At 36.2% G+C, this 24,611-nt stretch overlaps 1 protein-coding gene across 3 annotated transcripts in view; it reads right to left on the reverse strand.

Annotated features, from left to right (window-relative positions):
• The window catches only part of USP8 (ubiquitin specific peptidase 8), a 99,489-nt gene that overhangs the window by 33,673 nt on the left and 41,205 nt on the right, over positions 1 to 24,611 (reverse strand). For all 3 annotated transcript variants that reach the window (XM_029239764.1, XM_029239766.1, XM_029239765.1), the window contains 4 exons: positions 13,778 to 13,946; positions 9,902 to 10,046; positions 4,559 to 4,644; positions 2,745 to 2,907 (listed from right to left, as the gene is read on the reverse strand). In XM_029239764.1, coding sequence (XP_029095597.1) covers positions 2,745 to 2,907; positions 4,559 to 4,644; positions 9,902 to 10,046; positions 13,778 to 13,881 — 498 coding nt within the window. In that variant the 5' untranslated portion in view covers positions 13,882 to 13,946. The remainder of the gene's footprint in view (positions 1 to 2,744; positions 2,908 to 4,558; positions 4,645 to 9,901; positions 10,047 to 13,777; positions 13,947 to 24,611) is intronic.

The following is a 24,611-nucleotide window of genomic DNA, read 5'->3' on the forward strand; positions in this document are numbered from 1 at the left end:
TTTATAGAAAGAAAGAGTTCAACTTTAATACTTCTTTGAAACTGAAAGCCTTCTAGGAAATGAAATGTGCAGAGTACTGGCATTTTATAAAAATACAGATGAACAGTAATGGCATTAACAGATTACTCTGATAACTAAAATTAACTACTAGCATATCACAATCATATGTCATTTCCTCAAAATTTTCTCCAGTGAAAGACCAAATATGATTTCAAAGCACAGATTATTAGAGAAATTTAGTATTTAACTTAACGAGAGAGCACTTCTTATAATGAAATAAAAATTCTGGTCAATCCCTTCAGTGTCCTCCATTACAGAATTAAAGGAAAATGAAGTGATACAAAGTTTTATAAATTTGCATTTCCTAACCAAGATAACATGGGATAATTCTCTAAGGTACTAACTCATTTCATAGATGGGAAAACTAAGGACCCCACTAGAACCTACTGATCAATTTCTACATCACTAAAAGTAAAAAAGAAAAGAAATATATATTATGTGCCTCCTAATATGATACAGTATGCAGTACACAGTATCACCTATGAAGCATTCTGGCCAAAAAACAAAAACTGAACCTCAATCTAATTAAGCTTTTAGATTGAACTTCCAGCCTACAGGAAATATAGGAGACAGAAGAACAAGTTAAGTGACATAAGGAGGAAGTAATCAGACAAACCTACAATGTGACTGATTTTACAGAACTGATCCAGTATTAAAAAGCCAAATGCAGGAAATGAAAAATGAGAAGGAAACTCAATCAGAGAATGCTATAGAGACTTCAGAGAAATTGCAACCAAAAGACAATGAGTGGACCCTGTTTGGATCCTGATTCAAACGTACTGACTCTGAAAAATCATTATGAGCAAGTGGGTAAAATATCTGAATAGACTGGGCTTTAGATTATATCAGGGAATTACTGTTAATTTTGTGAGGTGGGAAAATAGCACTGCGGTTATTAATAAAATGTTCCTTTTGGACTTCCCTAGTGGCACAGTGGTTAAGAATCTGCCTGCCAATGCAGGGGACACAGGTTCGAGCCCTGGTCCGGGAAGATCCCACATGCTGCAGAGCAACTAAGCCCGCGTGCCATACCTACTAAGCCTGCGCTCTAGAGCCCGCAAGCCGCAACTACTGAAGCCCATGCACCTAGAGCCCATGCTCCGCAACAAGAGAAGCCACTGCAATGAGAAGCACGCACACCACAACGAAGAGCAGCAACTAGAGCTGCAACTAGAGAAAGCCCACACACAGCAACAAAGACCCAATGCAGCCAAAAATAAAATTAAAAAAAAAAAAAAGCTTAAAAAAATGCTTCTTTCTTTGAGATGCATACTGAAATATTTAGGGGTAAAATGATATGTTGTCTGGAATTTGACTGAAGACGTGAGAGGTGCAGATAAAAAAACATGGCAAATGTTAGTTGCTTACTGAAGCTGGGTGACAGGATTTAACTGTATTCTCTTTTCAACATAAAAAGGCTAAACAAGGGCTTCCCTGGTGGCGCAGTGGTTGGGAGTCCGCCTGCCGATGCAGGGGACACGGGTTCGTGCCCCGGTCCAGGAAGATCCCACATGCCGCGGAGCGGCTAGGCCCGTGAGCCATGGCCGCTGAGCCTGCGCGTCTGGAGCCTGTGCTCCGCAACGGGAGAGGCCACAACAGTGAGAGGCCCGTGTACCGCAAAAACAAAACAAAACAAAAAAACGCTAAACAAAAAAGTAAAGGTAATGAAAGGTAGTTGGCCCTGCTGTTGGAAAAGCAACAAAACGAAGAATTTGAAAAGTCCCTTTCATACAGTTCTTTGGAATCTTGGTATTTTTTTTTATCAGCCATTTGACCTATAAAGGAACATGTCTCTAAGGCAGTACTATTAATCTCACATTATGAGTTCCTAAAATCAAAAGACCGATTTCTTCACTTCCTTTTACATGGTGCCTAGCCCAATGTCACAAGCAATTCAACTACTACTTCTTAATGAAATCAGCGATAACCCACATACAAGTGATAGTTGAAAGCTACAAAATGCTTAAGAAAAATTAAATTAGAAATCTTTCCATAAATTTCAACAGTGCAGAAGAAATTATATTTTAGAAAGAATAGTTTCTGAGGAGGTGAAGGGAGGGAGATACAGTGACAGCTAGCAGGTACAGGTTGAGTCATTAACAGTTTCTGGCAAACAAATTATGTAGCTGAAAAGACAAGTAGTCGCTGAACAAATGGAACAAGAGGGAGAGAAAGAGGAAGGGGAAACAGGCAGAGAAAGGAGTAAAAAGCAAAGGGGAGAGAATGAGATGCCAGAAATAGAAAAAAAGTTTCACACCAAATAAATAGTGTACCAAATCTTTCCCTAATGTAAATTACATTTATTAGAAAGGAGAGACCTTAATGATCATCTATTTCAGATCTTAATTGGCCAAACTGAGTCCCAAAACAGTTAAGCAAGACTTGATATGGGACCAGAACTCAGATATACTGAATCACAGCCCAAATGCTCTTTCCACTGCTCCAGTCAAGTCTATAGTGACTGCTAAAAACTAACAAATACACACAACATATTTCTTTAGAAGTTTCAAGAAAAACCTGGAATCAACTAAAGCTAGAATAATTAATTCAATTTCTAATAAAAACACATTAAATTTTATCCTTTTTGCCCAAAAGAATGATATAGTGGTATCTCAACTCTTCTTAAGCAAATCATCTGACAAAAAGAACCAGTCTTTTTACCTAGCAGAATAAATCTGAAATACCTTGTGGGCTTTGTCTTTGGCATCCAATACATTTTCCAAAGAACTTTTAGCTGATGTGCCACCATCCTCTCTTCCTGTTTCCTGCCTTTTCTGTTTCTGCAGCTGCTCTTTCTCCTGTCTGTCCTTTTCTTCAAGTTTTTTCCGAACTTCAGCTTCTTCATATCTAGTTGAAAAAAGAAGTCAGCATGTCTTTTATTGGCATGATGGTGGAAAGTAAAGGATTTCCAGTTGTATAAAGTTAATATCCTGCCATGAGGTATTTTATGGCTGCATTCTTTCTCCCTCCAGTTGAAATTCAACTCTGCCAGTGTTCCATTATAAATCACAACTCACAAATTTGTCCTCTGTAGATTTATTTCAAATTGCTCAAAAATCTTGAAAAGAAACTCTATGCTCTCAAGTTGAAGTTGTTCAATATTCTTTTTGCTCTTTCTCTCCCACTAATTTCAACAATCCTAAAATCCTAAAATTAACTATAAAGCCCGATTTACTTATAAAATAGCTCAAAATACAAAAAAGTACAGACAATAAATAAGTGAAAGAACCTAAAGCCCCAAAGATAGAGGAGTAAAGAACATGATTATTGCTAGCAGTAGTATGATTAGGGAAAAATTAGGCAATCTAAGAGAGAAGAGTTAATAATGGGTAACCCAAAGATTAGGAGAAATTCTATTCTACTTAGTTGATTAACTGGCTAAAGGAAAAAGAGAATAGTAATTCTAAATGACTTCATCCACCTTAACATATTCCAGCCCCAAGATTAGTAATTGTGGAAAGGACCAAGGAACACACTAGTTGAAAAAGATAATTTCTAAGTAAAGGCTATGATACATACAGGTATCTCTGCTTTTCAGACGTTTTCTTTATGCCACTTCGCTTTTACAAAAGACCTACATTAGTACTTGTTTTTACTAACCGAAAGAAATCTGAAGAGGATATTCGCTTATGGAAAAAAGGTGAAACATGAAAATAGCGTTTAGCAGTTGTTTTGCAGCCAGCTGTTAGAGAAGTAGCCACACCCTGATCAGAGAGTGGCACCGCCAAGCTCCTTCCCCAGGAATTACACAAGCATCTCAGCATCAAGCTGCCATAGCTTTGAACTGTGTCTGTGAGCATCTGTGCTTTATCTTGATTTATTTTGTGCATCTTATAGCAAGACGTGTCCTGAGGTAGTTGCTTCTTTGCCTTACGCCATTTTGGCTTAGGTAAAGTTTCATAGGAACACTTTACTTTCAGATAGCAGGGGAAAACCTGTGTAACTATAGCAGTTAACTGATCCAAGTTTAAAAAAACTAGTGGAGTAAAAATAGTTCCCTTTTAATTTTGTTATTTAAAGAGTGACTAATGACTAAAAATTGAAACATACTGTTTTTAATTTCTAATTATTTTATAAGCCTGGTAAGTCAGTCATGGCAAATACTAGAGTTAGATTTTTTTTTTAAATATGTAACTTCTGCAACCAGGCAAGTCAAAACTAACATTAAATACTTCATTCCCACAAGTCCAGTGTCCAGTAGCACATTATGACATGAAGCATATGAGAATATTATGTTTTTCTGAAGAATCGTGTCAGAAACTTAGAAAAAACTGGACCTGAGCTATAATCTAATAGACCAATGCTTATCTTAACAATGTATTAGTCTAAACATTTAAAAATTTTCAGTAAAGAACATTAATGGTAACACATGAATATAAGACTTCTTCTTAGGAATTGGGATTTATATGCATGGTCATATATAAATGGACAAATTCTAAATATAATTTTAATCTTCTAAATTTACATTCTTTTAAAGATTTCATAATAGTGTCTGTACCTGAGTTTAAGGCTTTCAGAGAGTCTCTCAGCTTCTTCAATAGCTTTTTTGATGTTTGCAGGTCCAAGTATTGAATGAAAGTAGTCCTAAAATTATAGGAAAACCATCTTATACTGTTAGTACTAGCCACTGTACATAGCACTAATGCTAAAAACACAAAATTATGGTGTTCATATAAACAAAAGTTTAGATAAAAATATTATGACTGAATGAAATATTTCTTAAAACTTAAAAAAAAAACCTACAAAAGTGTACAACTTATTCTCCAATTGTTTCAAAAATATTTTTTCATACTATTAGTACGTTAAAAAAAAAAAAGCCGGTAGGTAATAATTTTACTTATTTGTAAGGCACCTTTATGAAGTGTAAATACTATTATTGTCTTTTAATAAGTGCCAAAAAGCAAACCATATATGTTAGGAGCAAAATATATTTTCCTACTGTAAATATGTTACTTAGTTTTTTCTTTTAGTCTCAGAAGCAGTAAAGCAAATTCTGTATTGATCCACAGCATAGAATTTGTTTTGTTTTACTTGTTTTAAACTGAGATGTTTCCTTCCACCTGTATTTTATAATACCTACCTACCTCCCAACTGGAGTCAAATCACTTTAGACGTAAAACAAGTTTTACACTTGAGGAAACCCTGAATAACTAAAAATCAAATGGTAGAAAATAAATCAACAGTATGATCTACGTTAAAACACACACATACATACACAAAAGATTTAGCACATAATTTATTAACAAGCATAATGAATTGAAAAAAATAAATCACTTCCCTAAGGGGTCACTCATTAGATCTTGCAATCAGAGATAATTCCAAATCAAGTCTGGTTTAACATGACAGTAGTGCAGTGAGACTCAGCTAACTGACTAGTGGATCTAACTTGCTGCAACTTATCACTATGACTTTGCAAATAGAGCCTACTAACACAGTTTATCACAAATGATACTGTAACCAGAAGTTATAAAAAGAAAGGCCAGGAGGCCAGAAATATCCATCTCTGGCTGTTTGAGAGGCAGTTACGAAGAGCTGATAAGATAGATCTGTTGATAACAGTTATCCTATGTCTGTCTATCTAGCCTAAAGGTAGATCATGTTTTATTTGATTTTATTCTTCTAGATTAGAGATAAAATATATAAAAGGGCCATTCATTATGTAATTTTTAATAAAAGTATATAGTTTGTTCAATATTATATCAACTAAAAATTACAGTGGAAACTGTAATCACTTCCATGATTCCTTCCACAATGTCCTGACTTCTGATGCAATACTTTTTTAAGAGAAAACAAAATTAGCCATTACTGTAATATTTCTCTGATAAAAACAAAATACAAACTAGAACCAAAAAACACTATAACTTTTTTTTAAATTAATTTTTATTGGAGTATGGTTACTTTATATAACTTGTTTTATTAATTTTTTGACATGAACTCATTTAAAAGCCTAGCTTAACACTGCTGAAATGCTGAAAAAAATCATGTTTGGGCATGTCTGGTACAAACGCCCAGAAGACACTCCTCTAATATTAATGAGGTTTCTTGTCAATAATTACCTCTCTCTGTGCTCTTAAAGGAACACAGTTGGAGTAAGTATAATTTTTTTCCAATTTTCAATAGTATTGACAATTGGCAGAAAAAAAAATGTCCAATTCTTATACAACTGAAAACATTTGCTTCTTAGGTTTACTTAGTAGAACTTTCCTACTCCTGAACACACAAATTCAAGCAATTCTCATGATTTCCCAAACAAAATGGTTCACTACTAATAATATTTAGCATTAATTATCATGATTGCCATGGCTATTTAAAAATATTCTAACTGTATCTAGACTTTGCTATACTAATATTTTCAATATATTTGCCTTCTCCCTTTTCAAATAACCCTAAAAAATTGTTCATAAACTAATTTTTTCAATGAGTAAACAATAATGTAATGTGTTTTCTACTAGTGAGCTTGCTAAATTAACAAGTTTTATCTAAATCTTAGTGTAAAACAAGTGAAAAATGTAGGTTTCTGAAGAAGCCTGGTCACATTACATCCTGTCACTTCCTGATTTAAAGGGTAAAACCCAGAAAATATGTAGTTACTAAATTTAACACTTCACATACTTAAAATGCACTGGAGACGTTGAGCTAAATAAAATAAAACAAAAAACAGTTCTAAGACAGAAGCAGATGTGGTACCCTGGACAGAGCAAATGGAAACAGTCCCTTTACTAATATCAGGAACTGAACATCTACAGCGTATGAAGTAACAGGCTGGGTTACTTGAGCCTTTGCAGGGAGCTTCCTAACCCGAACAACTCCTGCCACTTTCAACTAGATACTCTCTTTGGAAGTGCAATAGATACTCTGTGGAAATGGAAAAATTTCTTACTGATCAAAATTTACTCCCAACCTTCTCAAGTTAAAAAAAAAAGGTAGCTACAAAACCACTCCCAATCTTGCCAAAGAAAAAAAGTAACCAGTAAGTTAGAAAAATAAAGCAAAAATTAAATAAGTACATAAAAAATTGGCCCTACCACAACAGACAAGGAAACACCAAAACTTCCGAAGTTCTCCAAATTCGCAAATCTTTCAAAAATATTTATTTCAGTAAATACTTTTACACTTCTTTTTAAGCAGTATCTTTTTTTTTTAAATTTCTGACAGGGTTCAGATTTATGTTATTTTTCAGATTTATGTTTTAATAAATAAAATATACATTTACAATAGTAATAAGCAGAATAATTGCCACCATTCATTCATTCAACCATTCAATATTTATAGAATACTTATAGTATGACAGGAAAGATAATACAAGACTTATCTTCGATTCTTATAGCAACCCACCAAGGAGGTTCCCTTTAGAGATGAACGTACCGGGGGGGCTCAGGAAAGATGAAGTAAGAGCCCAAAGTAAGAGAGCACATTCCCAACCTAGGTCTACTCTACCCCAGTCTGTGATGTTTTTGTCATGCCACCAGGGTCTTCCGGCACTGGGTTTCTCTTTATTATCTCATAAATAAGCCAAACTTTTATTTTTTTATTTTATTTTATTTTGTGGTACCTCTCCCATTGCGGAGCACAGGCTCCAGACACGCACGCTCAGTGGCCATGGCTCACAGGCCCAGCCTCTCCACGGCATGTGGGATCTTCCCGGACCAGGGCACGAACCCGTGTCCCCTGCATCGGCAGGCAGACTCTCAACCACTATGCCACCAGGGAAGCCCTAAGCCAAACTTTTAGTTGTGGGTAGTCCTTCATATCCCATAGATCATGTATATAGCAGAGTAGCTTTTATTCAATTTTATGTTGGGCAGAAACAACATGACTCAAAGACTCTCTGAGTAAAATGACCATTACATCATTGTTGTTTTCTTTTTTTTTTTTTTTTTTTTTTTTTTTGCGTTATGTGGGCCTCTCACTGTTGTGGCCTCTCCCGTTGCGGAGCACAGGCTCCAGACGCGCAGGCTCAGCGGCCATGGCTCACGGGCCTAGTCGCTCCACGGCATGTGGGATCTTCCCGGACAGGGGCACAAACCCGTGTCCCCTGAATCGGCAGGCGGACTCTCAACCACTGCGCCACCAGGGAAGCCCCATTGTTGTTTCCTGAAACCTTCCAGTGGGGTTAGGAAAAATATCAGTGATGACAGAAAGTATTAAACACATGAACCGTATCCTGGCTCTAAGCAGTATCTTTTTAACAGATACTGTAAAAACCATCAAAGGGTGAGCAAGACAAGCCTCTGTCTCTATCTGCAGATAAGCATGTCCAAGAATGTTCCAAGGGCAGGACCAACCCAGCCATTTGTAGACAGGAAGATGAATCTCCAAATGCAAGGAGCTACCTTTCCAAAGCTAGATCTAAAACCCCATAAAGATTATCAGCATAATTTTGCTGGTGAGAAGAAACACCAGCAATCATTTGTCACCATTAAATAAAACATTAAAGTTATCCCATAACCAACAACCGAAAGAAATTTTATTAGTCCCACTACTGTGAACAAAAAAAGGTTATTTCGAAGAATAAGATAACTTTTTTTTTTTTCCACTTCTGTAAGTCAATTTAAATGAGGCAGGAAGATCCCACATGCCGCCGAGCAACTAAACCCGTGCGCCACAACTACTGAGCCTGCGCTCTAGAGCCCGTGATCCACAACTACTGAGCCCACACGCCACAACTCCTGAGCCTGCACTCTAGAGTGCATGCTCCGCAACGAGAAGCCACCACAATGAGAAGCCTGCACACTGCAACGAAGAGTAGCCCGTGCTCACTGCAACTAGAGAAAGCCCATGCACAGCAACGAAGACCCAACGCAGCCAAAAATAAATAAATAAAACAAATTAAAAAAAAAATTTGAATGAGGCAAGACAATTCTGCCAAAAGTGAACTAAATAAAAATCTCAATATTAACTCGAGAATGGCTTGTCTTGGACTTCCCTGGCAGTCCAGTGGTTAAGACTCCATCCACACTTCCAACGCAGTGGGCATGGGTTTGATCCCTGGTCAGGGAACTAAGATCCCACATGCCACATGCTGTGGCCAAAAAAATAAAATGGCTTGTCTACCAGGTAAGAAATCTATAAGCAGTATTTTGCTATTATTCTCTAGTAGCAAGATCATTCCTAGGTAAAGGTGGAAACACCAACACAATATTCTTCCCATTTCTTTAACCCACTCTCTATTTTCTTCTTTTGTCTGTTTCTGGTGTAATAAAAGTGCAACCTCTCCTCTAGCAACACTTATCCTAGTCATCAGTTCTCTTTACCCATTTACACCTCTCCCATCCTCCCTCCCTCCTCACACTTCAGCAAATTGGAAGAAAGGCACCTGGCTCAAAAGATTAAAAGCAAAAAATAATAAATAAATAGATAAAAATGAATATCTAAATTAAATAAATTAATCAACATTAATTTTGCAAACTGAGATCTTTAATATGGCTAGTGTCAATATAAAAAGCTGTCACATAAAAACAAGTGACTAAACCTTGACCCTTGAAAAAGTACAACTATAGTCATATTTTTCTTATTGAATGCATGAGTAAACTGAATCCTTCTATTTGACCTGGCAGTGATTTATTACAACAGAAGACTAATCATGAGTCTGTATGTTGCTATAAACCTGTACTAATCCACAGCAAATTAAGTATGTGTATATAGTGTGAGTGTAACCATACATATACACATATATTGCAAATAATGAAACGAAATCTTTAGTTTGCTTTTTCTATCTGCAGAAGTTTGAACTTGCTGCTACATAATATCTAAATTTCAGTATTAGTTAAAAAGTTTAGAGATCAATAGCTCCACTGTGTAAAAATAACTTAGCAAATAAAAACATAGAAGTAAAAGGTACCTGCTGTTGCTTGAAATCAGGCCTTTTTTTGATAAGATTATAAACAGTCACATATTTCATATATAGCACATAGGCCCTTTCCTCATCACGATCTAATCTGCTTTCTTCTGCAGTCTTGAAGATCTTCAGGGCACTCTGTACATAACTTAAAATGAGAGAAAAAGTAATTAAAACACTTGACATCTGGGGGGAAAAAGTCATGTATAAAGTCCACAGAGCCTCAATAAAATACATTTCATAATTTAGGTTGCACTACTTCAGAATTATACAAAGTTAGATATAAGTTTGGATGCAACATGAAAATTTCCCTTATACTACAATTAAATACTTATGTTTCATTAATAGTTGTTTGTATATCACCAAACTGTACAAAATGCATTCTAAATCCAGTTTTAAAAGATTTGCTACAATAGATAATCCTGAGGCAAATGGTCCTCCGGCATCCATATAATAGTCATACTCTATAAAGAACATAGCTGCATACTACTTGTACTGAAATAGGGGAGCTAAAATATTTATTATTTTAATGTTAAAACAAATACTTTTCAATTCTCCTTACTCCTTTCTAACCATGATGTAAAATTCTCCTCACCTAAAAACTCAAGAAACTAGGGACAGGAAAGGGGACATGAGTTCAATCTTTTAGAGTTTTCTACACAATGGCTGAACTGCAGTCTGATTCACTGGCCCTGAAAAGAGAAGAGATTTAAAGTCTAAAAACATGTCATCTTAAAATTCCACTTCAGTAAAATAATTTGAGGGGTCTACGGCATTCATTTATTTTTTCTTTAAATAAATTTATTTATTTATGGCTGCATTGGGTCTTCATTGCTGTGCGTGGGCTTTTCTCTAGTTGCAGAGAGCGTGGGCTACTCTTTGTTGCAGTGTGCTGGATTCTCATTGTGGTGGCTTCTCTTGTTGTGGAGCATGGGCTCTAGGTGCGTGGACTTCAGCAGTTGTGGCATGTGGGCTCAGTAGTTGTGGCTCACAGGCTCTAGAGCGCAGGCTCAGTAGTTGTGGTGCATGGGCTTACTTGCCCCACGGCATGTGGAATCTTTCTGGACCAGGGCTCGAACCCATGTCCTCTGCATTGGCAGGCGGATTCTTAACCACTGCGCCACTAGGGAAGTCCACTATGGTATTCATTCTAAGGACATTTTCCTGGTTTAACAGTCTTCAGAAAGCAAATTAATAAAACAGACATTTCTGCAAGAGGAATTCATTTACTTAGGACTAAAGTTTTGGCAACTAAGTTGTAGTGCCAATGTTAATACACAATATGCTTTATCAATAACTTATTTCTACAAATCAGTGCATCTTGTTTTCTATATTTTTCAAACTGTGCTCTACGATTGAGACATAGATTAGTGATGAAGTTGGTCAGGCCAAGGAACTAGATAGAACACCACACAAAGGAACAGGGCCAAACTGGTCTTTAAGACCAAAGATGGTCCTACACAAGGACAATTTCAGTCAGTGTGCATGCCCTGCTAAGCATGGCATCAAAGTTCCAGGATAGAGGTAAATCAAACCAAAGCTAGTAAGGAGATTCTCTAAGAGTTTAGGAGTGGGTACAACAGTCCTTAGGTTTTTCCAAATTTCTTTCATCATGATGCATGTATATCTCATGGGCCCATATGTAGCAGCAGGCCCAGCTGAGATGGCTGCAATGTCACTGTGGGTCCAGTGAACCAGCCAAATATCCTAAAAGGATTCTAGCATTCTCTAGAATAGTGCTACATGTTGTGGTGGTACATTTAGGCCAACATACCACTTCCTGTGGGATCAGGGTAGTCCTAGAGCTAAACCAGACATTGCTAAAACAGATTTATCTGTTTTAAGATTAGATGAAGCTCTCTGAGAAAGCTTCAAGGTGGTTTTACCCTTCTCACTATTTTCTATTTGAAAATCATTCAATGTGAGTTAAACAGCGCTACTTTCTCTATCACCCCATCAACATTACCAACTAAGCTCAAGAAGTAGGCCAATCCCTCTCTTACTCTTCCTATCCCTTCCCCACCCAAAGATCTTTTCAAAAGCCCATTTTATACTTAGTAATGTTTACGAGTATTAGTTCATTCTGGGATTTTCTTTCCTGACCTTCTTTAAAGTTCTTACTACTCTCCTGTCTTCATCCTTAATGTTTTATTTCCTTCCCATCTTGTTTATTTCCTCTAGAAAATGACTCATAAAGATGTTTCTGTGCAAACACAGGTTTAAGATGCCTCCTCACAGGTTCATTTGGGATCATACATATCATTTTTTAGAGCCTCACATTTATCTCCAGCCACAGAACACCTGTTTTCCCAGATTTCTAAAATCTGCTTACCTCAAGTGTAGAACACCTGTTTTCCCCGATTTCTAAAGTCTGCTTACCTCAAGTGTAGGGTGTGAGGCTGGCTAGACCCACCTTTCTTTATTAAACTCTTACTCTCAGCTCTATAATAATATAGTTATATATCTCTAAATCTTCTCCTTTGTTGGTCAAAATAAATTCAGAGGAAAAGTTCCCCTATTGTCTCCTGTCCCTCCTTAACAGAAATAAAACTATCAACAAGTTAACAATTTTAGTGATATCCCATTTTTATAGCAAAATAACTTCCAGTAAATATCAAAATAGCTGGACCTTTCCATCTCTATTATATTTTACCTCAGAACAAATTCTGCAACTGTTATCAGGAAAGTATCATCTCTAACCTCTACCTCAACATGTAGTCTACCCCAACGTAGATAGACTACATGCCCTCAAAAATAAAAATACATAAAATAAATCATTAGGGGACTTTCCTGGTGGTGCAGCGACTCCACACTCCCAATGCAGAGGGCCTGGGTTTGATCCCTGGTTAGGGAACTAGATTCCACATGCATGCCACAACAAAGATCCCACGTACCGCGACTATGACCCGGCACAGCCAAATAAATAAATAATAAAACAAACAAACAAGACTTAAAAAAAAAAAAAAAAAAAAAAAAGAGGATATATAAGAATCTGCCTGCCATTGCAGGGGACATGGGTTTGATCCCTGGTCCGGGAACATGTCACAAGCCGTGGAGCAACTAAGCCCATGTGCCACAACTACTGAGCCTGCACTCTAGAGCCTGTGTGCCACAACTACTGAGCCTGCGTGCCGCAACTACTGAAGCCCGCGTGCCTAGAGCCTGTGCTCCACAACAAGTGCACCACAACGAAGGGCAGCCCCCATTCACTGCAACTAGAGAAAGCCTGTGTGCAGCAATGAAGACCCAATGCAGCCATAAATAAGTAAAATAAATTAAAAAAAATAATTAGGTTAAAACTTCATGTCAAATTGGTATAAATACTTTGCTGAATACTGCATAAAAAATACGTATCTCTTCTTTTTTAATCAAAGACTATGCTAGAACCAGATCTTATATGTGAAATACACAAGGATAAAAATGATCTTTAATTAAGAAGTACTTTTACACTGTTTTAGGAAAAGATATTAACTGTGGCTGAATGAGTTTTGTAGAATCCTTGCAGTCTTCACCTCTTAAACTTATGATGTAACATACTGTCCAGAAAACAGATAATATGCTTATTAGCAGAATATATATGTATTCTGCCAAGATAAAATTAAGAACTTCTCTAACTCATTTAATAAAATGGAAATGAACTAAAAGTTCACAGTTATCCCCCACTTTTCAAAAGTTCACTTTACACCACTTTGCTTTTACAGAACACCTAAATACCTTTTTTACTAATTGAAAGAAATACAGAGGCGATTTTTGCTTTCATGAAAAAAGTTGTTTCCTCACTTTATGCCATTTTGGCTTACAAAAGGCTTCATAGGAACACTCTACTTTTGAATAGTGGGGGATACATGTATATGACTCAAATTAGCAAAGTATACACACTTCCTAGTGCTTATTTTCTCTGGTTTAACTTCTGTCTTCTTATTGAGGTCTTTTAGTGAAGAACTGAGGTAGAGTTCTTTAGGAACTGAAGCCACAGCAGGCATGATGAATAATCTTTACTTCTCCACTTTCACAATGGATGGTGTACTTCATTAAATGTAGTTCTTTTCTGAAACAAAATGAACACAAATAATCCCATTAGTTTTCCTCATTAACAATAAAACAAGTGAGCAGTTTAAAAAACAAACAAACAAACCTCCTAAACTGTGTCCTTTGCTAAGAGTTAATTTTCAATTATCTTGAATATTTATTTTCTGAGTTCAATATACAGGGTATCAATAAACAATCTACTTTCCCCTCCAAATTTTCATTAACGAAATGAATTAGTTTGTATCATTTTGCATTAAGTATTAGGAATCTTTCCTGTCAAAGGAACAGAATAATAAAAGCTTTTATATTTTTCTTCTGTTAAATCTGCATTAACGTATAGTTTACAAATAGAAGGAAGTTTCATTTAAAAATATTTCTTTCTCATCAGTTTACAAAAGGAAACAAGTTGGGGGGAGGGATAGCCAGGGCACATTATATGAAGCTGGGGATGTATGAACATGTTTCTGGTAGAATACACCCAAATACTTTGGTTTACTTTGAAAAGGTCTTTGATGTTTCATGACATTCTTTGTTTTCTCATCTGCTCTGGTAAATTCTGACTGGGAAGATTGAGGTAGTAAAAAAAAAAATGAAGAAGAAAGGCTAGGTATGTAACAATTAAGTTGTGTGTGTGTGTGTGTGTGTGTGTGTGTGTGTGTGTGTGTGTACCTATGCAGGGATGCATATAGATGGGGCAGATCAGCGGAGCACACTAAATGGGAATCTTGGCAAGATCATAAGTGTCACCAAATGAAAACTTCAGGAACCCAAGTAAATTTATACAAGGTCTTCAGTTGTAAAGAACTAATTACAATTTGAATAAATAGCTGCATTAATACATTTAAGAGATTACAACATTTTTTGATACAGCCACTATGGAAAACAGTATGGCGGTTCCTCAGAAAACTAAAAATAGAATTACCATATGATCCAGCAATCCCACTCCTGGGAATATACCCGGTCAAAACTATAATACAAAAAGAAACATACACCCCTATGTTCATAGTAGCACTATTCACAAGAGCCAAAACATGGAAACAACCTAAATGTCCATTGACAGATGAATGGATAAAGATGTGGTAACATATATACAACGGAATACTCAGCCATAAAAAAGAACAAAGTGATGTCATTTGCAGCAACATGGATGCAACTAGAGATTATCATACTAAGTGAACTAAGTCAGAAAGAGAAAGACAAATACCATATGATATCACTTATATGTGGAATCTAAAATATGGCACAAAGGAACCTATCAACAAAACAGAAACAGACTCACAGACATAGAGAACAGACTTGTGGTTGCCAAGGGGGAGTGGGGGAGAGAGAGGGATGGACTAGGAATTTGGGGCTGGTAGATGCAAACTATTATATTTTAAATGGATAACAACAAGGTCCTGATGTATAGCACAGGGAACTATATTCAATATCCTGTGATAAACCATAATGGAAAAGAGTATAAAAAAAAATGTATGTATGCGTAAAATTGAGTCACTTTGCTGTACAGCAGAGACTGGCACAACACTAAATCATCTATACTTCCAATTTAAAGAAAAGAGAGATTACAACTTTTTTTCTATCACTTATTTCCACTACCTTAATGCTCTTCATTCTATCAGTTCACTATTATTAGACGAATGGACATCAATGAACATTGAATCCTAAAATGCTGAGTAAGGTACAACTTTAGGGGCGAAAAGGCTTCTGTTCACCTATGTGAAACTCCAAAAGCACCCCAATTTGCTGTGATTCTTGTCACATTTTATATTAAATATTAATACTTTCTCATTTCTTGATTAGGTATATAATTCATCAACTGCACCACCAAAACAGCTAAGAGCATCCATTACAGAATATGATAGGGATCCCCTGGATTTCCTCATACTTATACAGACAACAGTATTGAGTGTCTTACCTTGTAAAAAACCATTATGTTACATGTTAAAGACACGAAGGATACATAAGAAGTGGTTCCTGACCTTCCAGGATAAACAGTTTAACAAGAGAACATTCCCTACTCCCCCATGCTCACCACCTCCTCAACCCCTGCTTATCCCCCTAAAGCTGAGTGAAAAAGTTGACACGTGACACCATTTGTAAGAAGTTTTAAAACAAACTAAACTGAGCAATATATTGTTTAAGGATACAAATCAGATAAATTTATAAAGGTAGGAAATGGTAAATATAAAATTCTATTTCTGGAGAGGTAGAAGATACAATAAGGGAGGCACACACAAAGAGCTTCAGCGATATGTAAGGTTTTATTTCTCAAGTTGGGTGGTATGTTCACATATGCTCAGAGATGACTTTTGTTTTATGTATTTATTGAAGTATAACTGATGTACAACATTATATGTTGCAGGTGTACAATATAGTGATTCACAATTTTTAAAGGTTATATTCCATTTATAGTTATTACAAAATATTGGCTATATTCCCTGTTGTACAATATGTCCTTGTAGCTTATTTTACATATAATAGTTTGTACAGATGATCGTTTTATTATCAGGCTTTTATAACAAAATAATATGTAATATACTTAATGTATTTCATCAAAAATTTTTAAAGAAAGCAATTATATAACAATGCAAATATGAATAAATTGTCTACAAATATGAAAAGAATACCCAGAGAGATGTAAAAGTTAGGAAGTTATGGTTGAAACAAGCAAACATAAAATATATATGTTTTTAAATACTCATTAAGAAAAAAACAGATTTGGAATATTTTAAGAGCCTAGTATATATAACCTCGTTGAGCACAGCTTCCATACAGTGGTGTGAGTGGAAGCAAGAGCACAAGCATTAAGGAATAAAGAAATGGAAGTAGACTGTAGATAACTTTAAAAAAAACTGGCAATGAAAAAGAAAATGATGGGATAGAGTGGTAGTTCAGGAACATGATTTCTACTGAAACATAAGCAACAGTTGAGAAATAATATTTTTGACTAAGGGAAAGCACAGTAAGGCCAAGAAACTAACTTTTCAGGAAGGTGCTTAAAGAAACTTGAGTCCTTACTGATGCCACAACAGACACCATGGTGGCAGAGGGCAGGGGATGTTGGAGTTTGGACTACTAAGGAGGGCTAAAGGACAGTAAGATAATAGTAACAAGAGTTATCCCTGACTTTTCTGCCCCCACCTAGCTCAGCTAGGATCTTAAGCTTACTCAACCACGATAAGCCAACATATGCTCCCCTGATATAGGCTAGCTCTTGAAATGTAATTTCCAAAAAGCCCAATGATTTTTTACTGGCAACACTAAATGTACTAAGATAAGGATTAATGCCAGAGTTAGGCAGAGTGACCTCGTACCAGTCTGACAGTATCTGTTTTTCCTACTCTATCCTTTACCTGCGTCTTAAGTATTAATGGTCTAACCACAGGACATATATTCAAAAAGTCAGGTAGAGTCTATTTTGTTGATTCATGACAATTAGGTTTCTTGGTTGAGAAAAGAAAGCTATTTATTTGAACCCTCTAAAATGAAGGTCTAGAATATGTCTCAGTCAAATCTTTTTCTCATCATTACCTTTAAAGCTTGGATCTTTAAAAGACAAAAGAATATAAAAACTATATATGCTACCTAGGCAACTTAAAATAATAAATCATTAGCTATTTCAAAGTTAAATTCCATTCAGACATTCACAGGCATCCTACTGTACAGAAGACATTGTGCTCCCAGGAACTCAAAAATTAGATGTGATCCATTTCCTCACAAAGTTTAAAAAACTAACGTGAAAGAGAAAGTTGTAAGCAGTGTTAATACAACATGTATTATATCAAACTATAAAGAGTTACAAATAATGTACAATAAGAAAAATTAACAAGATCAAGTATGACTAGAGGGATCTTGTGAGGCATCATGGAAGAGATAGCATTTCTGTGAGTCTTGGTGAGAGAAGGCTTTTGATAGAGATGAGAAAGAGTTTGAGGAAAATGTCAAAAAAGTAAAGAACATCTTTAGGAACTAGCTAGTATACAGAATCAACAAGGATTTGCTAGGCAGTAAGGCCTGAAAAATAGTCTAGGAACAGATAAATGGAAGGCTGTGAATGTCACATTAAAGCATTTACTTTGTTTTCTAAAGGTAACAGAGAACCAGAGCAGGATTCTAAGAACAGAGTTATATGATCTAAACTAACAGTACAAGGTTAGGCTTTAAAAGACTGGAGATAAGGAAGACATTAGTTACCCATAATAATGATCCTAAGGAAAGATGATGAAGGTCAGAACTAGGGCAGTAGAGATGGAATGGAGGAGGCAGACAGATACTAGAGACACTGCAAAGGTAGAATGACAGGACTCCGATTGAGTGACAACCGATCAGACACACCAATGGAAACTACAGGGATAAGATTATGATACAACGAAGTTTTAATGAGGGTTTCCAGGAAAAAGATTGTGCTTTTTTAAAGTTACTTTTTCTGTCCTTATTTGATTTTTGAGAACAGCTGAAATAAAGAACTTGCTCTGATAATGTCATGAAAGGACCACAGTTGTTTCCATTTTCCTTCATTAAATTATATGTTATGCTGTCAAATAAGATGCCTGGTGTTAAAAATACTTCCAGCATTGCCTTAATTGCTATTTTAGCTTCTACAATCACATATACTTCTGCAGAAATCAAAGCACAAGGTAAAGGGTATTTTTCCCTAATCATATGAGAAAGCAAAGAATACATATCCAACTTAAATGTATGTAAACTTTAATGTATTAAATTTTTGATAAGTCATTCTGCTGCATTTTGCCATTAAAGAAATTTCAAAAGAGACTGGCATAAAATAACTTAAGGCCAGAATGACTGAATGGATTTACAATTTCCTTATTTTGGCTGCAACAGTAAAAACAAACCCACTGATACTTATACAGGAATGTTCAATAACTACAGAACTCAAATAATTTTAAAATCTATTTGTTTAGCTCTAGAACTAAATACAACATATAACCCACTAAAACTATGTTATACTTCAAGAAGGATTGTAAGTACAAAAAATAAAATAACTAAGTATATGTAAGAAAAAGTTCTCCTAAAAAAAAAATTTAAGATGTGTAAACCTGATAAAGATTTAAGAACAACAGCTTAATCAAACAGCAATGCTCCAAAAATGAAATACAGGCAGTGCTGAAAATGAGCTGACAATAGGGAGAAAATGGAAGGCATATATACTCCTCTCTCTTTCTGACATTTTTCTGATCCTTCCAAAGAAAGGAGTAGAGATTGGATGACCTGAACCACAGAGTGATGACTAAAAAGCAAAAAAGTAAAGATTGAAGTTTGTTGTCATTCAAACTGGTCCTGATATCTTAACTAGGGCCTCACACCAGCCACTGCCAAGGTTGCTGGCAACACTGAAAGGAAAGCAGTTTGTCCTTGTTGGCCATCCATCATCTCATCTCACCCCATCTCTGGCCTTCAGATAGCAACAGTATTCACTACATCATCTGACTATCTTAAATTTCATATAATCCATTCTATACTCATTCTAGTTAAAATGCCACAAACAAGTAAGTACTGATGAAATAATCTGCTTTAAAGCAATCCTAAAGTTAAGGCTCAACCCTTTTAAGAATTCATCACTGCTAAAAAAAACCTCTAGTATTTTCTGAGTATCTACTATGAGTCTAGTGACAATAGCAGTGTTTTTTTAAAATCCCTTTAGAAGGTCACAATCACCATTAAAAAAACAAAAACAAAAAAAACCTGAAGAGAAAATATCAGAGCATGTCACACATAGTAAGGTTAAAACTGTTTCATAAAACTTTAGTTTTGGCTGTGTACCTGTGTATGCACATATAGAACACTGGGTATAAATGTGAAATGTCTATAGGTTACAACTGAAAGTGTAAAACTCCTGCAGAGCAATGCTACTCAAGTGTGGTCCACAGACCAGTGCTGGTTGAGGAACTGTTGGTTACCAGCCTGTGATAAAATAAGCTTATAACAGAATGTAAACCTATTAAGCACACTGAATTTTTCATAGCAGCAAGACTTTCTTTACAAAGAAAGCAATGTACTGATTTATATTCTAGCACAAGCTGCAAGACTATAAGAGACTGGCTACTTTGAGTAACACTGCTCTAGGGAGATAGAGTATCACAGGGCTTCTGATCACAAATACCTTAGTTTATCAAGACCAAATTAATACTCATTAAATAATAAGCCAACAATTAATTCCTACACTGTACATTAATACGTGACTCCAGTCACTGGGAAGTCAAAAGGAGGGAAAAATTCACTGTAACTTGGGGCGAGGGGGGAGCTTCTTCCAGCCCAGAGTGTACTCTTTTGTGCTGATCCCTCGTCCTGCAAAAACCAACTTAAGTTCCACCTCTTCCATCCTTGATGGTCCCAGTTCTTGGAGTTTATTTCTTTTTTTAAAATATATAAATTTATTTATTTTATTTTTGGCTGCATTGGGTCTTCGTTGCTGCGCGCGGGCTTTCTCTAGTTGCGGCAAGCGGGGGCTACTCTTGGTTGTGGTGCGAGGGCTTCTTATTGCGGTGGCTACTCTTGTTGCGGAGCACGGGCTCTAGGAGTGCAGGCTTCAGTACTTGTGGCTCGCGGGCTCTAGAACGCAGGCTCAGTAGTTCTGGCACACAGGCTTAGTTGCTCCACGGCATGTGGGATATTCCCGGACCAGGGCTCAAACCCGTGTCCCCTGCGTTGGCAGGCAGGTTCTTAACCACTGCGCCACCAGGGAAGCCCTGGAGTTTATTTCTTGATCTAAATCCTATACTATCAATATTTGTTATCTATAGCATTCCTTTAGTACAGAATTTGGATCAAATGACAATTATGACTAGGCTTTAAGATACTCATACCTCATAAGCATGCAGTTTCATGATGCTGTGATAGAGACAGAAACCGGCCCTAAGGATAGGAGTTAGCTATGAATAGAGTGAGAAAGGAGGGCATGCCAGAAGAGGAAATCAACACGAACAAAATGAGAAATCAGTATGGGAAGGTAATAAGAAAAATAAAGAATGCTATAGGGATTATTAGGAAATAATCAAATAAGATCAAGGGATTATACTAACATGTCTTTATAAGTCATAACTCTAACATGCTAGATCTCTAACATCTACCTTAGTAGTCCTTATAGTCAACCCTTAATAACTGTTGGCTAACAATAATAAATTCTATTAGGTAAGGAAATGGAATTACATGATGGAGGACTTTTGAAGCCACCCAAAATTGTTTATATTTAATTCAGCAGGCAATAAGAAGCCAGATCTTGAAGGGAAAATGGTATCTCTGGACAGGTCAAAGTGGGGATATGCAAGACAGATTTGAAGGAAACAGGAACAAGGGAATGATACTTTAGAAAAGAATAACTAGCAGGCCATGGCAAAAAAGAACACAGAAAGGTAGAAATGTGCTTTGACTTAAACAGTATTTTCTCTCTTGAGTATACACACACACATACACACACACACTTTAAACCCTGAGAAATGTGAAGAATGGTAGTGCTGTTAACAAAAATAAAAAGTTTAAAAAACTGATCAGTTTACAGCAGCATTTCTCAACTTGGGCACTACTCACATGCTGGACTGAATAATTCTTTGTTGTGGGGTTGCCCTACACATTGTAGGATGTGTAGCAGCATCCCTGGCCTCTACCCACTAGATGCCAGTAGTATCCACCCTTCTCCAGTTGTGACAACCAAAACTGTTTCCAGACATTGCCAAATGTCCCCTGGGCGGGGGGGGGGTCAAAATTACCCCCAAATAAGAACCACTGATTTACAAAAAAATTTGAACATGTTGAGTGTATGCAAAAAGAATAACATCTAAAGAAGGATGCCTTGATAGAGATGTAAATACGTAATCAGACATCAGGTTTACAGAAAGACCAGATATTAAATCAACTATTAAGGCGTTAATGTTACTTCGATAATCCTCAGTGTTTTGGGAGACAACAAAGTATTGACATTGAAATAATATGCTGTCTAGGATATAGTTTAAATAATTCTATTCTCTTCACTTTTATGTATATTTTTAAACTTTTGTAATAGTTTTAAAAACATAAACATCATTTACACTAGTAACTAAAATCAGGAGAATGAATCACTAAGGAAATGAGATCTTGTTTCTCTACAGCTGACAAGATACCTGAAGGGCTCAGAACTTGGGGGGTGGGGGTGGTTCCTAAAGGAGGAAAGAAACACAGAATGAAGGAAAACCAGGAAAGTGCAATATCATGGAAACCAAAGAAAAAGAGAAGTCCAAAGTTACAAAGTTCTTACAATGCTAAAAAGAAAAACAGAGTAAAATAACTAGCCCTAGTTCTGAAGAGTGATTAAAAACCAGCTTCAATGTGGTAAACATTTAGAATACCTACATCTGTTCAAAGTGTAGCACTGGGGGCTGTAGGGGATACAAAGAATATACCTCCTAACAGAGTTTCTACCTCTTAGGATGAAAGATGAGTACACAGTGGTAATACAAAGCAAAGTACCATATTACAGGCACAAATGTACCATGCCCAAATATTTTGGTTTTATTAAGGACCATTCCCAGAAAAAACACGAGGGTAACTGTTTTACACAATAGGTGTCTATCTACCTATATAACCTTGATCCATTTATCTCCTCTTCCTCTTTATCTCTTTAATTTTTTTTTTAGCAGATGCAAAATTGATGAGCTGGGAACCCAACTGTACTTAGTAAGTACCAAAAAAAGAGCTATGGTTCTCAACCCTAGCTGTATATTAGAATCACCTACAGAACTTTAAAAAAATATTGATGCCCAGGACCCATTCCTAAATGGTTCAATCAGAATCTCTGAGTGTGAGACTTGCACATAGGTAAGCTCCTTGCATGAGGAGCTTTTTCTATAAAGCTCCTCAGGTGAATTCTAGCGTGCAATCAAGACTGGGAACCATAGGCATAAAGAATGGATATAAGCATGTTACTAGAAGCAATAAAACACTATGAAGATGACAGTTTTCAGCTGAAATCAACATTTTTTTTAAGGTAGAATTTTATTTTTTTAAATTTATTTTTAACATCTTTATTGGATTATAATTGCCTTGCAATGTTGTGCTAGTTTCTGCTGTATAACAAAGTGAATCAGTTATATGTATACATATATCCCCATATCCCCTCCCTCTTACCCTCCCTATCCCACTCCTCTAGGTGGTCACAAAGCACTGAGCTGATCTCCCAGTGCTATGCAGCTGCTTCCCACTAGTTATCTATTTTACATGAAATCAACATCTTAAGTTATATAACGCCCAACCTACCAAAATTATGAGAAATCATTTAAATTTTTAATATTTTGTAATTAAGAAATTAAAAACCCCAGGATTCCTATACCCACAGCTTTTCAATTTGTTTTGAAATTGGTATTATAATGCATAATAATTTCATTTTACTACATTACAAAGACATCAGGTCAAATGTTATATGATATTACACGTAGAATCTAAAATGATACAAATGAACTTATTTACAAAACAGAAATAGACTCACAGACACAGAAAACAAATTTATGGTTACCAAAAGGAAAGGGGGTACAGAGGGATAAATTTGGAATCTGGGGTTAACAGATACACCCTACTACATATAAAATGGATAAACAATGAGGACAACAAGGACCTATGGTATAGCACAGGGAACTATACATCTTGTAATATCCTATAATGCCAAAGAATCTGAAAAAGTATATATATATATGACTGAATCACTTTACTGTACACCTGAAACATTGTAAATCAACTATACTTCAATTTAAAAAACAAGAAAGACATGCAGGTTCACATCACTGTTGGTACATTTCAGAGAATTTAGGTTAGCATTATGAAAGACTAAACTGTAATGTGTTAGAAGAGGCAACGTTTAGCTATCTCAACACTAACTTTATTCACTGTACATGAGTACTGTGTTACTTGAATTAGTATGGTTATAAATGTTATTACAAATAAGTTTAACATAACAGTTCATCATTTACTAATAGATTTTATATTATAAAAGTATTATAAAAGTCTTAGTCTCATTTTCCACTTACTATCATACAACTCTGGGCAAATTCCTTAAATCCTCCACCACAACCACTGCCACTGCTCAGTTTATTATCATCTGCAAAATGGGAATAATTCATCTGCTTCTATAGAGTTTTCAAAGGTGTCAATGAAAAAATATATACAAAAAGTGCTCCGAAAATTATAACATGCCATGAAATGGCCAAAGAAATCAGAAGCGTAACTTATTCTGCATTTACTATTATATCCAAACATCAGTCAACAAAATTATGGTAGGCTAAAGATGGCCACAAGTTCTTTGGCATTCTCCTCTTCAAAAGGTCTATCATTTGGTTGGGGGAGGGCTCTGACTGCCCTCACCAATACAGAATGTTGGAAGTAACGCTGTGCCAACTTCTGGGTCCAGGCTTTTAAAAGACTTTAAGAAAAAGCTTCCACTTCCTGACCCTTCAAACACTTGTCTTGGAACTCAGCCTCCATGCTATGATCTGTCCAAGACACATGAAGAGGCTATGTTGTAGGCACTCCAGTTGAACTCCCAGCCAACATCAATTGCCATCCATGGGAATGAGCCATCTCGGATGTCCTGCCCAGCTGAGCTTTCAGATGACTCCAACCCTAGCTGGATATCTGACTACAAATACATGAAACCCTCACCGAGAACCAACGAGCTGAGTCCAGTCAGCCCACAGAAACATGA

This window comes from Monodon monoceros, unplaced genomic scaffold, assembly GCF_005190385.1.
Source record: "Monodon monoceros isolate NGI ecotype Baffin Bay Population unplaced genomic scaffold, NGI_Narwhal_1 Super_Scaffold_21, whole genome shotgun sequence".
NCBI classification, from domain to species: Eukaryota; Metazoa; Chordata; class Mammalia; order Artiodactyla; family Monodontidae; genus Monodon; species Monodon monoceros.